This window comes from Rana temporaria, chromosome 2, assembly GCF_905171775.1.
Source record: "Rana temporaria chromosome 2, aRanTem1.1, whole genome shotgun sequence".
Classification (NCBI taxonomy): domain Eukaryota; kingdom Metazoa; phylum Chordata; class Amphibia; order Anura; family Ranidae; genus Rana; species Rana temporaria.
Window position 1 is genome coordinate 232,432,079 of NC_053490.1, and position 14,257 is coordinate 232,446,335.

Here is a 14,257-nt window from a genome sequence, read left to right on the forward strand (position 1 = left end):
TTTTGTGACAGCAAAGCCTCATCGAGACTACTTTCTTACTTTACTACCGGTAATGATCGATTTTTTTAATCTTTCTTGCCTTATTGATACAGTATTATGTTTCTTGTCCTCCACCCCCCACCCCTCCTTCCAAATGGAAGATGTCTCTATACAAATGGAGCTGTGGATGGGGTAGGTGACTGGACTAAAATATGTGAAATACTTTATGTAACCCTTTGTACATTCTCTTTCAGTCACAACCAACTAAACCTCTGAAGAAGACCATTATGGTCGAAACGCGTTAGGATATTGTTTATACATGCAATAATTGTATTCAGCTGTATAAATGATTTGTTGTGTACTGTATAATACTGCATTAATTTTTTATGCCTTTTATATTGCCGCAACTCATATCCTATTTATTATTCCCTTTTTGATACTTGTGAATAAATACTTTTTTCACCTAAATTGCATCTTACTCGCTTAATTGAGTTGCCTTAAAACCCCATTTGGGAAACCTTCTGTTAGGGTGTGTATGCCTTTCCTCCAATCAGTTGTCTTGGCTGTATGCCCAGGCTTCACTGCAGTGCTGAACAGGAAGAAAAAAATCTTCTAACACAATCTGAACTTTCTAAAGAATATTTAAAGCTGAAGACAGCAGATATACATGTAAAACTTATGTAGGGAGATTTCTTTTATCCGTGTATCATCTGAGGCTGTTCACTTAACTGGGTATATGTGAGGGTTTACATCCACTTTAAGGCAAATCTTAAATGCCACTCATAGTGCTTTCCATAAAAACTGATACTATTTATTAAACGATCACACTCATATATTGGAGCCCTTTCACACTGATGTGCTTTTGATGCGCTTTTGTGCAGTTTAGGGTCCTTTGACACTGATGCTCGTTTAATGTGTTTCCTTTACCTTACAATGAAAGGTGTCTCTTTGGTTCTGTACCCCATCTGTGTACATAACGCCTCCAGGTTGCCATATTGCATTACATTTTACATAAAATTACAGTGCTGCATTCAATTATGACTTGTGTAGCAATTATTTATGCTATATATTTTTTTTTGGTTTGCCATTTTTTTTTCCCTATGAAAGTGGAGTTTACCTTTAAGCTTGTAATTTCAAACATTAGCTCTCACAGCTGAGGACAGGTTTCTAGCTGAAAATTGTGTTTTAGATACCAGTGGATAACATTTCATTTTGTGTAAAAGGATTGCTGTAGTGCTGCATAAACTGTTGGCACTATATAAATCCTGTATAATGATGATAATTATACTGTAGACATGCCCACAAATTTATCGAACATTGTTATTTTTGTTTTTAGGCTGTGCATTCAGACACAAAAACTCTGACCCTTTCAATACCTTTTGCATCACTAGTAATACATGATACAAAATTAAAGAACATATTTACAGGAAATACCGGTACTATCTATAAAGGTTAGAATGAACTCCACCTGCTTTACGTACTATATTTATTGTTTAATTGTTTTCGGAAATACCTCAGTGAAAAGCTAGTAAAGGAAATGTGATATTTGTTGCATCCTGTCTGTTTGAACTCTTAATGCAGGGAACCCCTAGGTCTGATGACTCCTTTTTATCAAATTACAGGGTCAGGAAGTGCATGTATACTTTGCAATTATTTAAGCAATTGACATGACTGTCATTTTTGACACATACATTGTTACTCTACACAATTGCTTTGTTCTTGCATATCTATGACTGAAATATGTTAGTTCTTATAACAAAAGAACTGTAAAGTACAGTAGGTATTGGTGTCAGAAAATTAACATAACATATATTAGGTGCTCATATATATACAGAATATATAAATATATAAGGAGTTTCAGAGCACAGATGATTTTTATTTTGACACATCCACAGACCACAAGAATTTTCTGCTTTTTCTACAGCTATGGTAAGTGTTTTATTCCCTGTTTTGAACAGAATAGACTAGCAAGGAGAATGCAATATGTTTAATTGATATATTGCCTACAGAGGTCTTTTTATCAATGTTTTCACCCTAGCTTCACGTCGGATTTAATAAGAAAAATATATGATTCTTGGGTAAACTTTCTGAGAATCCTGCGTAAAAACATTGATAAATAGAACCCATAATGTTGGCAGTTCATGATTTAAGCTCTATATACTGTACATGATTATATTAATACACTTGCTTTATTCAGGTAGGGTCCAGAGCAAGGATATAGTACAAAGCAGAGCTTTTTTTCTCAGAAAATAGGTGCAGGAACTCAACCCACGACCCCATTCAAATTTCACAAACAGTAGAAGGGTCTTAAAGGGGCATTAAATACCTGGATTGCATTACATACAGAGTGTAGAGTTCAGGGGGCTACACACAGAGTGCATAGCTGTAACTTGTAAACACAGAAACCAGACTTCTGTGTTTACAAGTGATTGTGGTGAGCAGGCACCAAAGGATCTGAGCCAGAGGTGGTGGAACTGAGTTCCCCCAAGTTCCCCCTGAAAAAAAGCCCTGGTACAAAGTGAAGTAATTCATAGCAGTAAATATGATTTCAGCTTTTGACTATTTAGAACGACAAAGTACAGTTGCTGTGTTCAATGGTTGTTAATGTTTTTACCTATAACATTTGAATATTCCAGCCCATTTGCCATTTTAAAAACCATAAACATCTACCTACACTATATTGTCAAAAACACTGGGATGCTTGCCTTTACACACAAATGAACTTTAATGGCATCCAAGTCTTGGTATGTAGGGTTCAATAGTGAGTTGGCCCACCCATTGCGGCTATACGAGCTTACACTTCTCTGTCCACAAGGTTTAGGAGTGTCTATGGGAATGTTTGACCATTCTTCCAGATGTTCATTTGTGAGGCCAGACACTGATGTTGGACCAGAAGGCCTGGCTGGCAGTCTCCATTCCAATTCATCCTAAAGGTGTTCTATCAGGTTGAGGTCAGGACTCTGTGCAGGCCATTCAAGTTCCTCCACCTCAAACTCGCTCATCCATGTCTTAACGGACCTTGCTTTGTGCACCTGACCTGACCTGACCTCAACCCAATAGAACACCTTTGGGATGAATAAGAGCAGACATTGCGAGCCAAGCCTTCTTATCCAACATCAGTGCCTGACCTTAAAATGATGCTTGTAGAAGAATGGTAAAACATTCCCATAGACACACTCCCAAACCTTGTGGACAGCCTTTCCAGAAGAGTTAAAGTTAAAGTTGTTATAGCTGCAAAGGGTGGGCCAACTCAATATTGAACCCTACGGACTAGGACGCCATTAAAGTTCTTTTGCGTGTAAAGGCAATAGTCCCAATACCTTTGACAATATCGTGTATCTGTATATCCATCTTATTTTTTTTTTCAATCAAACCATTATCAAAGGATGCACAGCACAATGGATACATTAAAATGCTATATAGCAACCAATTACATTTTCAGCATTTTCTAATCTGCCAATCTGACTACTGTAGCTGAAAGTCTGATTGGTTGCCTTGGTTTACTCCACAATACACAGTCTTCCCCAGCCTTTGTACTTTTTTGCCATGAACTAACTTTTCCTTCAAGCCTTTTGCCTTTTTTTTCCTGCACTGTGTGTGTGATTTTAACCACTTCCATACAGGGCAGTTATACACCCATCCATACCAGGCCTATTCTGGCACTTCTCTCCTACATGTACAAATCATATTTTTTTGCTAGAAAATTACACAGAACCCCCAAACATTATATATGTTTTTTTAGCAGACACCCTAGGAAATAAAACGACGGTCATTGAAACGTTTTATCTTGCACGCCATTTGCGCAATAATTTTTCAAACGCCTTTTTTTTGGAAAAAAAATTGTTTCATGAATTAAAAAAAATAACAAAACAGTAAAGTTAGCCCAATTTTTTTGTAAAATATGAATGATGATGTTACACCGAGTAAATAGATACCTAACATGTCACGCTTTAAAATTGCGCACACTCATGGAATGGCGCCAAACTTCGGTACTTAAAAATCTCCATAGGCAACGCTTTGAATTTTTTTACAGGTTACCAGTTTAGATTTACAGAGGAGATCTAGTGCTATAATTGTTGCTCGCACTCTAACGCACGCGGCGATACCTCACATATGTGGTTATAACAGTGTTTACATATGTCGGCGGGACTTGCGTGTGCGTTCGCTTCTGCGCGCGAGCTACTGGGGACAGGGGCGTTAAAAAAAATGTTTTATTTCTTTTTTTTTTTTTTTACATATTTATTTATTTTTTTTACACTTTTTTTTTTTACTTTTTTTTTTTTATTATCACTTTTATTCCTATTACAAGTAGTGTTGCTCACGAATATTCGCATTGCGAATATTCGACTCGAATATAGCATATTCGAGAAATCGCGATATATTTCGAATTTCGCGGTGAATATTCGCAATTACGAATATTCGCATTTTTTCAATTTGATTTTTAAAACAGATCACATCCTATCGACGTCTAAAAGCATTGCTGGTATGATTAGAGACCCTGGGCCGAGTAGCTAAGCTGAGGCGATCCTTTTATGTTGCCAAATTGAAAAAAAAAAAAATTGCGATTTTTCGCTATTGCGAATGCGAAAATGATTGCGAATTTTCGATAACTGTGGTAGGAGAACTCTGATTGTCTCTGATGCAAAAGGGGGGGGCTTTGTGTATGTGTATGTTATGAATATTTGTATGTTTGATATTATTATTTTTTGTAAGAAGGAAAAAATTGCGCATACCTTAAAAAAGGGGAGAATACAGCAGCAACTCAAAAATGTTATACAACATAAATTAATACAAGACAGAAAATGGAGTCGCTCTACAAGAATAAAAAATATGTCTAGTGACAAGACATGTGGGCAAATTATAAAATAAGCAAGCGCAAATAACTTGTGAAATACACAGTGAAACAAATATATAAAGAAATATAGTCCCAATAATAGAAAAATAATCTTTCATAAAAATGTCTTTGATATGTGAAGTGAAAAAAAGTCCAAAGCATGCAGCATGAACGTGTTCAATCTTTAAGGTGTTTGATTGACAAACGGCTGTGACAGATGGATAGAGTAAAGAATCACCACCAATGCAAAACACTTTTTATTTTGTATTGTAAAATATCACGAATATTCTGAGCCAATCAGAGTGCTCCTTCCGCATTTGCCGAATATTCGCAATTATTTTGTATTGTAAAATATCACGAATATTCTGAGCCAATCAGAGTGCTCCTACAGCATTTGTCGAAATTGCGCAATAAATATCGCATTCGCATGTTGCGATATTTCGATAAAATATCACGAATATTTTGAGCCAATCAGAGCGCTCCTCCAGCATTTCTCGAAATTGCGCAATAAATATCGCATTCGCATGTTGCGATATTTCGATAAAATATCACGAATATTCTGAGCCAATCAGAGTGCTCCTACCGCAGTTATCAAAAAAATCGCAATTATTTTCGCATTCGCAATAGCGAAAAATCGCAATCATTTAATTTCGATAAAATATCACGAATATTCGAATTTAGCGAATATATCTCGAATATTCGAATATATATTCGAGATATATCGCGAAATCGAATATGGCATATTCTGCTCAACACTAATTACAAGGAATGTAAACATCCCTTGTAATAGGAATGTGTGTGACAGGTACTCTTTATGGAGAGATGCAGGGTCAATAAGACCCCACATCTCTCCTCCAGGCTGGAAAGCATGAAATCGGTGAAAAAAAATTCACTGATCTCATGCTTGTGGTTGCTTAGCAGCCGCAATTGCGGCTTTGTTTACTTACGGGGACCCGGGCGTGACGTCATCACATCGCGCCCGGGTCCTCCGACGGTCATAGAGATGACTGGTGACCATCTGGTCACCAGTCATCTCTATGCTTCCTGCCAGCGCCGGACGATTCGTTCTCCGGGCCCCCGATGGCACGGGAGAGCCCGGAGAAGCACCGGATGGCGGCGGGAGGGGGGGATGTCCCCTCCCGCCGCCTGTAAGAACGATTTTGCGGTGGAATCGCCGCTATGATCATTCTTACGTTATGCAGAATCGCCGGCAGGAGAGAAGGATATCTGAATGATGCCTCTCGCTGCAGGCATCATTCAGATATCCACCCGGAAAGCCCAGGACGTCATATGACGTCCTCCTGGATCGAGGAGGGGTTCCTGCCGCCGTCATTTCACAATGACGCGGTAAGGAAGTGGTTAATATATATATATATATATATATATAGTGAAATTGCAGGGGGGTCATTGAGGTGTAGTGCTTTTCAGTGCGTTTGCTGGACCAAGTTTATTTAAAATGAAAAAATTATTTAAAAAAAGTGAAAACAAAAAGGTGACCCTTGCGGGGGTGTTCAACATTACCCTCTTACTGTTATACAGCAATATAAAGGCTTCCCTCTGCCTCTTGGCTCACTCTGGCAGTGCTGCTATCCTGGCATTTTTGCGTCTGTCTCTTTCTCAGCTCTCACAACACCCTGCTGTACTTGCCCACACCATGGCCTCTGCATCAGTAACATGCCATCATTTTCTATGCTATGGGGCTCATTAATGTAAAAAAAAATTGTATAAATGTTCAAAGGGACCAATAAAATTCCGTGTTTCTTTTTTTCAGAAAAGAATAGGTAAAACATGATAGGTCACTGTAAAATGTTTCTCCAATAGCTAAAAAAAAATCAACTGCAAAATGTCTTCATTAAAACTTGTAAAAAGATTAATAGTTGTCATGGAAAATCGTTTTTTTCATTATGTGACTCATAAGCATGACAGCATTCATAGAAAGCCTGTTAATGATAACTATTTACTCACTTAGAGCAAATGGCAGGATATAACATTTTCATTACTTTCATGTCACTGGGAAGCATTACTGTATGATATGATAAAATATATTACAGATTGCTGGATTCACACCTTATTTTACAAATTACTTTAACTCTAAAAATCTAGCAGAATGCAGCAAGCACAATGTTTGGTACTGGCAATATAAATGGAGCTGTACACTGATAAATATGGTTCAGAATTGAATGGAGAAGTATGAAAATTGCTGGAAAATTTGACTAATCAGAAATAAATAAATTGAAGGTACAATTTAAAAAAAAAAGCTGGGAACATATTAATAAAAGGTTCTTAGTTTCAGACCATGCACATTAACTGAACAGATTTTCTGGAAAATCTCACCAACTTTAAGATGTAAAAAATTTCCTGTCAAATTGTTAAACTGATTAATCTTTTACAGCTGAATGTGAGGCTGGTTCTATTCATAGTGACTTAACATTTGTTTTAGCCCAGGTTCACACTGGGCTGCAGGAATGAAAGCGTGCGATTTCACTCCCGCTTGTCAGTCCCGATTTTGGCCGCGATTACAGAGACAACTGAGCAGGTTTCTGTAATGAAACTACTTTTTGAAATCGGTGCAGCGCTGCAGATGCGGCGTCACACTGATTAGGTCGGTGCCATAGTCGGCAAATGCTGCTGATTTGACATGTCAAATCCCATGTCAAAACACACCAGTTTGAACCAGGGCATACATACGGTTCTGGTTTCTAATACAAACCAACCTTCTCCAATACTGTGCTTTTAGGGGGCCTTTAGATAGGGGGTACCTTGCCACAACAATAATGCTCTGTGGGGGAGGGTACAGCCTACCTGTCTCTCTTCCTTGGTAAACGGATAATAAAGTTCTTTTAACCACATAATATAAATTGCACCATTACTGTTGTATTACAACTGATTTATTAAGGCTGTTTTGAATCTTCACAAGCCATGTGAAATGCATTTGAAGATGACAGTAATCCAACAGTAATCTAGCAGCCAAACAGCAGCAATAAAATACTTTTTATAGTACAGTAAAACCTTGGTTTGAGAGTAACTTGGTTTGAGAGCATTTTGCAAGACAAGCAAAATGTTTTAATACATTTTGCTTTGATACAGACGCGATGTCTTGTTATAAGAGTAGCGTTGTGTCACAACCAAGAATAAAAAAGAAGAGAGTAGCCTCAAAGTGTAGCAATATGGTTACATTTAATGAAGGTACAACATTTAGCAACTTATTGCTACACTTAGAAGTGCCTCTTCTCTTTTATACCCTGTAAAAAAATGCTTTGATATACAAGTGCTTTGGATTACAAACATGTTTCTGGAACAAATTATGCTCGCAATTCAAGGTTTTACTGTATAGAAGCGTGGTAAAAAAAATCAAATTACACAAACAGTAAAGAAATCCAACAGTTTTTTTTCTTTGTGTACCTCTTTTGTAGATATCCCTTCATGTCCTGTCCTGGTTAAAACATAATCACGAGCAACAGGAAGCGAGATGAAATCTCCCTAATGAGAGATACAGGGAACAATAAAAAAATTAACAGATGCTTTTTTTTACGCTGTGTACAAAGAAAAGAGACTTAATCGAAGCAAACTTACTAAAAATTCATACATTAAGTATAAACTGTTATAACATATTAACCCTAAGCCCTGGTTCACACTGGGCTGCGGGAGTGAAGCCGTGCGAGTTCAGCTGAACTCGCACGGCTTCACTCCCGCTGGCAGTCCCGAATTCGGCCGCAATTTAAGAGACATCTGTGCAGGTTTCTGCACAGATGTCAATGTAAATCACGGCCCGAAATTGCAAAAAGTAGTACAAGAACAACTTTTTTAAATCGGTGCAGCGCTGCAGATGCGGCGTCACACCGTTTAGGACGGTGTCATTGCCAACAATTGCCGGCAAATGCCACCGATTTGAGATGCGATTTCACATGTTTTTTTAGACAGGATTTTTTTAAATTAGTATCAGTGTCAATTAGTGTCAGTGTGCACTATTGTTTCTGGGCTGTACTACAGGTACAAACAAGAACATACACACACATATGTGGTATTGCTGTGATTGGCGGGAGCAGGAAAAAAAATTGGGTTGCTAGTTGGTTGTATATTATGGAAGTAGCAAGAAATGTACAGTTTTTTTTTTACTATTTTGGACCAGTTTTTTCTTTCATAATCAAAAAAAAAATAATAAAAAAAAATCATCAGGAAACATCCATTAGCATTTACCATCACATGAAAGCCCAATTCATCCTAAACAAAACAGGGTATAATCCACCTGGATGCATAAAGAAGTTGTGACCATATGTGCAGTTTTACTAACACAAGTCAAAATTGGGCTTAGGTATTTCGATTTGTTTTACCCTTAGACACGAAGGGGTTAAAATTCTTAAAAGGTATGTCAACTGCAATTCGAATACTGTAAAGCAAATGTATATATTTCTTATAATAATGATGAATCAAAATAGTTCAACATTAAAATTGGGGTTGATTTGGTAAAGGAATAGTGAATTCTTACTTAGAAAAATAGAATTCCTAATTGATAGAGAATAAAGTAAAAGCTGTGATCATTGCAATGATCTAACCATTTACAAGCTAAAACCCCCTTTCTAAATGTTTCATTGCACACTAGTAACTGAATGCAGTAAAGTGGTTAAAATGCAACTGCACTGGACATTTATTCCGGATATCAAGTCTTAGGCAGGGAATACTTGAGTGAGTGGTCGTTTGGCCAGCAAAAGTGTGATACAATATGGCAGAGTATCCCTAAACAACAGGTATGTGACTGTTCCATCCAAGAAGGGCAGGTCCAAAATTAGCATGGTACGAACCGCCAACCAATGAGAGAGAAGATTACAAATCTATTGAATAAAGATTCTCGGCTCATTTAGTAAATCAGCTCAACTCTCTTTACTAATAAATCATCAGAACACAGAAAAGTAGGGGTATTACAATGTTTTGCAGTATTGACGTTTTTTGCCTTGCCTGCATATTGTGAGAAATGATAATGCAGTTTATTTATTATCAAGTTAATTATTTATTTAGAAATATTGTATTCATTCTCATCAGGATGATTAAAAAAATTTCTTTCAAGTTTTTTGTGATAAACATTAAAAAGCAAAGAAATGTTTTGTACATATTGCTGATTTATTTATTTATTTTATTTAAGGTTTTTCCATCAAAGGGACCGAAACAGACACTCTTTTATATTGTGCTACTTCACCTTACTCGTGAATATCAATGTCTTGATTTAATCAGTTGCAATGGTACATTTAGGGCACCAGGTATGGTTATTAGTATATTTTTGTACTTAAGTGTGAAATGTTTGTCAACACCTGTTTCTCATGGTCAATGGTGGTGCTGGCAGTTAAGAGTTAATGCACCTTTTATATTTTATGTTTAGCTATTATTTGGATCAGCTGCTGTTCAAACTCTGTAAAATATGACTTTTATTGTCCCTGTTCATTCAGCTGAGTTCAGTAAACTAACTCACTGCTTCAGTGGAATAGCTAGGCTGTTGGAATTAGCTACAATTGACTAGAACAGCAGACATTTTTAAAGAAAAATATTTTTTATTGCCAAGAATGACTGGGTTTGAGAAATTGATAAGTACTACTTTTGGAAGTGGCTTTGTGTCATATATTCTCATAAGAAAAAATAAATAAAACAATCTCCTGCGCTCTGGTGTTTTGCTAGGCCACTATATACATACATAGAAAGAAATAATTTTGGATTCTAGACATCTCAAATTGATCTTATTTTTTGCCACAATCTTATGAAAATTAATGAAATTACTAGTATTGAGGAGGTTAAACAGTCACTGCAAACCAGACTAAAATTGTAATTATAGGAGACACCAGACAGACTTTCCCACCTGGGTTCTGTGCTCTGTCCTCCTACCACAGATTCTCAATCCTACTGCTGGCCTTTTCCTGTCATAAATCAATGGCAATCTAATCACCAGGGGCTGCATTACAACTTTTGTAACAGATGGGCACTTGGCACAAATTTCACTTCTAATGTCTTTGGAAAAAGAGATCAGATCAGGTCACAACCATGCATGGGTGCACTTGTTTTTGTGTGTTTTTACAGTGCTCAGAAATACTTGTCGACCTCCCTGCATTTTCTCTTATTTTACAATATAGAGGTACAGGGGTGGGTAAAATTAATATAATATATTAAGCATCAGTTGTTAAAATCATATTTGGGCTTTTTTTAAGTTTATGATTTAAATCTAGTCATAAATATTGGTTTTGAGACTGTGTGAGATTGATACTAAAGACTGAAAAAATATATATTGGGTGGCCAGATTTATTTCTACCAGACAGAACAGAGCAATTTGTGGTGGAGTAAGAAATACATAAAATGTGTAAAAACAAAACAAAAAAAAAAACACTTTTTTTATAAAAATACAATTGTATGCATTGACATTCCAGGTGCCAACCTAGATGGTAGATCATTATTGTATTTACAGAAGCTGTAATCTGGCCTTGTTTTCTATGTTGTCATTTAACCACTGTTTGTACACATAAAACAACTTTGTCTCCTGACGAAGTGGATGTTGGGGAATGAAATGCATAGGGATTACAGCTTCTGTAAATAAGATAATGATCTACCATCTAGGTTGGCACTTGTAATGTACACGGGTAAAATAAAATTTATATTTCCAATTGTCTGTGGAAATGTTCATGTGTGATTTTTATGTACATCAAATCAAAATAAAATGTTGACATTTTTATACATTTATTGCATTTCTTGCTCAGTCCCATTGACACATTGTCTGTTTTGTCTTATATTATTGGGGACTGATTGCTACTTCGGTCTGAGCATAGGTGGTTCTCCTTTCTTTCTCAGATTTATTTATACACACGTGGATATTAAACGACCACTCAGGAGATGCATGAGTGAGTACAAAAAACTACTGAAAACAATGTAGACTATTGGTGCGTAGGTTAAAAAACTGGGTACAAATGGTAAGGAATAGAAGTGATGGAGACACAGTCGAGATGTAGGAGGTAGACACAGATGTGAAGAGAGGTATTCATGTTTAGAAGGAGGCTGATAAGATTCCAGAAATAAGATGAGCAACAATGGTAAAAAGACAAAGACGATGTACAGGTCAAATAAATGGAAAGACTTGTACAGTACTGGAGGCAAAAAGATCAAATTAAAAAATAAACTCATATACCAGACTAATGACAAAGCTTGACGTAGGTCTAAATCCTTACTGGATTCAATGTCAGTGAGGCTGATATCCTCCAACCTTTTTCATCTACATACACTTGCTCCAGCGTCAAGTGCACACTATAGCTCAGGGCCAACTTCATGATAGTGGCAACGGTAGATCATGCAAAGTGTGTCACCATGGCTGGTTTTAGTGTCTACCAGAGGCACACAGAATACAATGACAACACTGGGGCACACTTAGATAGTTGTCACCTCCAAACAGAAAGTTCCAGAGCCAGGGCTACCAGGTATTACTTTACAAAAGCTGCATGTGTGAAAAGATGGAAAACACATTAAAGCTTATATGTGATTTTAGCAACAGGGTTTAAATCTAATTCAAGTGTAATTTAAGCAATGGTCTGCAAAGGGGATGAGCTTTAGTTTCAGGTCGAACATGAATTTGACCACAACCCAGCTTGTATGCAGTTTGGTGAACAAACTGGACAGATTTGGTGAGTTTCGTAGCTGGAAGTCCATTATACTGCTGCCTCTAAATGACCGATTACTGGCAGCTCCTTTTGGAAGCAGTAAACAAGCTGCCAGGAAACCAAGTATTGGGGCATCATTATGGTGGTGACAGGTCTATGCTGTCAGGCATTGCTCATCATGGTTTATGTAAATCCACATCACTGGGTGACATGATTGTTGTTGGATTTACATTGGGGCACATGTATTGTTTTTTTTCAATAAAATACTTTCTATGGCTCGGAACTTATTTCCTATTTTTGTGAAAGATTTAATAAATAATACAATGTTCCATGTACTGTATTCACGTAGGGATCTGGATATCTAATTTTAAATGTGTTTCCAAGTTTGATAGGTCCCCTTACAGATTCACTCATCTTTTAGGGGACAGGATGTGGCATGAGGCCCTTGACCCCATTAAAACCCCCCCCCCCCACCTCCAAGCAACCCTTTAGCTGGGTTATTACTCTGGGGGAAAATATCAACTTTCTAACTGACTGTCACCATATACACAAATCAGAAGCCCTTCCCACTGGCTCTTAATTAAAACCAGAGCCTGTGAGCTGTCTGTGATGCGCTCAGCACAGAAATCTTGAACACTATGCCATTTTTGAGTTTGTCTTTTTTACAAAGTATGTAATTCCAGTAGAATATATAAGAGACCCATAGCCAGCAAACTTGCCCCTTCCCATGGCCGCATGCCCTCAACGTTGGGAAGGTACCTTGTAAGTGGGGATGCCAATTCCCTTCACCCCCCTAGTAAGGCATCGTGTCCTAATGTTGGAGACAAATGCCTAATTACCAAATCCTGTGGTGGGAGTATGTGGAGGGACGAACTTATCAAATACTAGAAGACTTATTTAATATATTTTGACCCCCCCCCAGATATATGTACCCCCTCCCATGCAGTGCAGTGTTTTAGATCCACATTAATTACAATGAGTGATGTCTGACCCATGAACTAGCTACTCTGACAGTGCAGCCTAGCTGATACTCTCTTTGCTACTTACAGCTTACCTGCACCTCTGCAATGTAAACAAAAGGGGCCAGAAATCCTGGGTCACATCAAGCTCACATCATATGCATAAACAACCTTACTGTGCAATCTGCTTATTTATTATTTCTAAAATCATGTTTTTCATAGCCTTTTTTTCATAAATTAACACTTGTTTTACCATTTGATTTACATTTTTCTTGCAGATTTTAATGACATCTTTGTGACATGTGGGGCACAGCAAATTGAACTTTCTATTTACCTGTGCCCTGTGTACTTCTCTGGCTATAATGAAACTCAGCTTTATATGAATGATATTTTTTCTAACATGGCTTGCCAAGGAAAAGTTGATACATCATCCAGCTCAGTTCCTTTACTGAAATTTGTTTTTTCAATCAATGACAGTTCAACCTGTGGCAGTGCATTTCAGGTAAGCCTCAAATTTACCTTCAGAACATTTCATAGGAATATTAGCATTACTGCATGTTTTAAAGTAGAAATTTACTAGAACACTGTAAGCAGTATTTGAAGCAAAACATTCTTTGTAATCTTCAAGTTGTTCATTTACTTATTTTAAAAATAAATGAGCTCTAAGATTCATAGGAATAAGGCCAACACAGAATAAGCTGGTTTGCTTAAAAAGGATGCCCCCTCTGCAAGAAAATGTCGATAATCTGTAATGGAGTACTAGAGTGAATATTAACAGGTACACTTGTCTATGTCAATGCTGCCTTTCTTGTGGTTCTCTTTTCAGGTTGCCTCTGTGCAGTTAGTGTCCCTGCTCCCATGCC

The 14,257-nt window shown here is 37.2% G+C and overlaps 1 protein-coding gene across 1 annotated transcript in view; it reads left to right on the top strand.

The window, feature by feature from the left end:
* Window positions 1-1,803: 1,803 nt before the first annotated feature.
* Window positions 1,804-14,257, top strand: part of LOC120926558 (zona pellucida-like domain-containing protein 1) — a 70,077-nt gene continuing 57,623 nt past the window's right edge. The window contains exons 1-3 of the mRNA XM_040336625.1: window positions 1,804-1,908; window positions 9,951-10,065; window positions 13,673-13,896. Of these exons, the coding sequence (XP_040192559.1) occupies window positions 1,906-1,908; window positions 9,951-10,065; window positions 13,673-13,896 (342 nt within the window). The 5' untranslated portion in view covers window positions 1,804-1,905. The remainder of the gene's footprint in view (window positions 1,909-9,950; window positions 10,066-13,672; window positions 13,897-14,257) is intronic.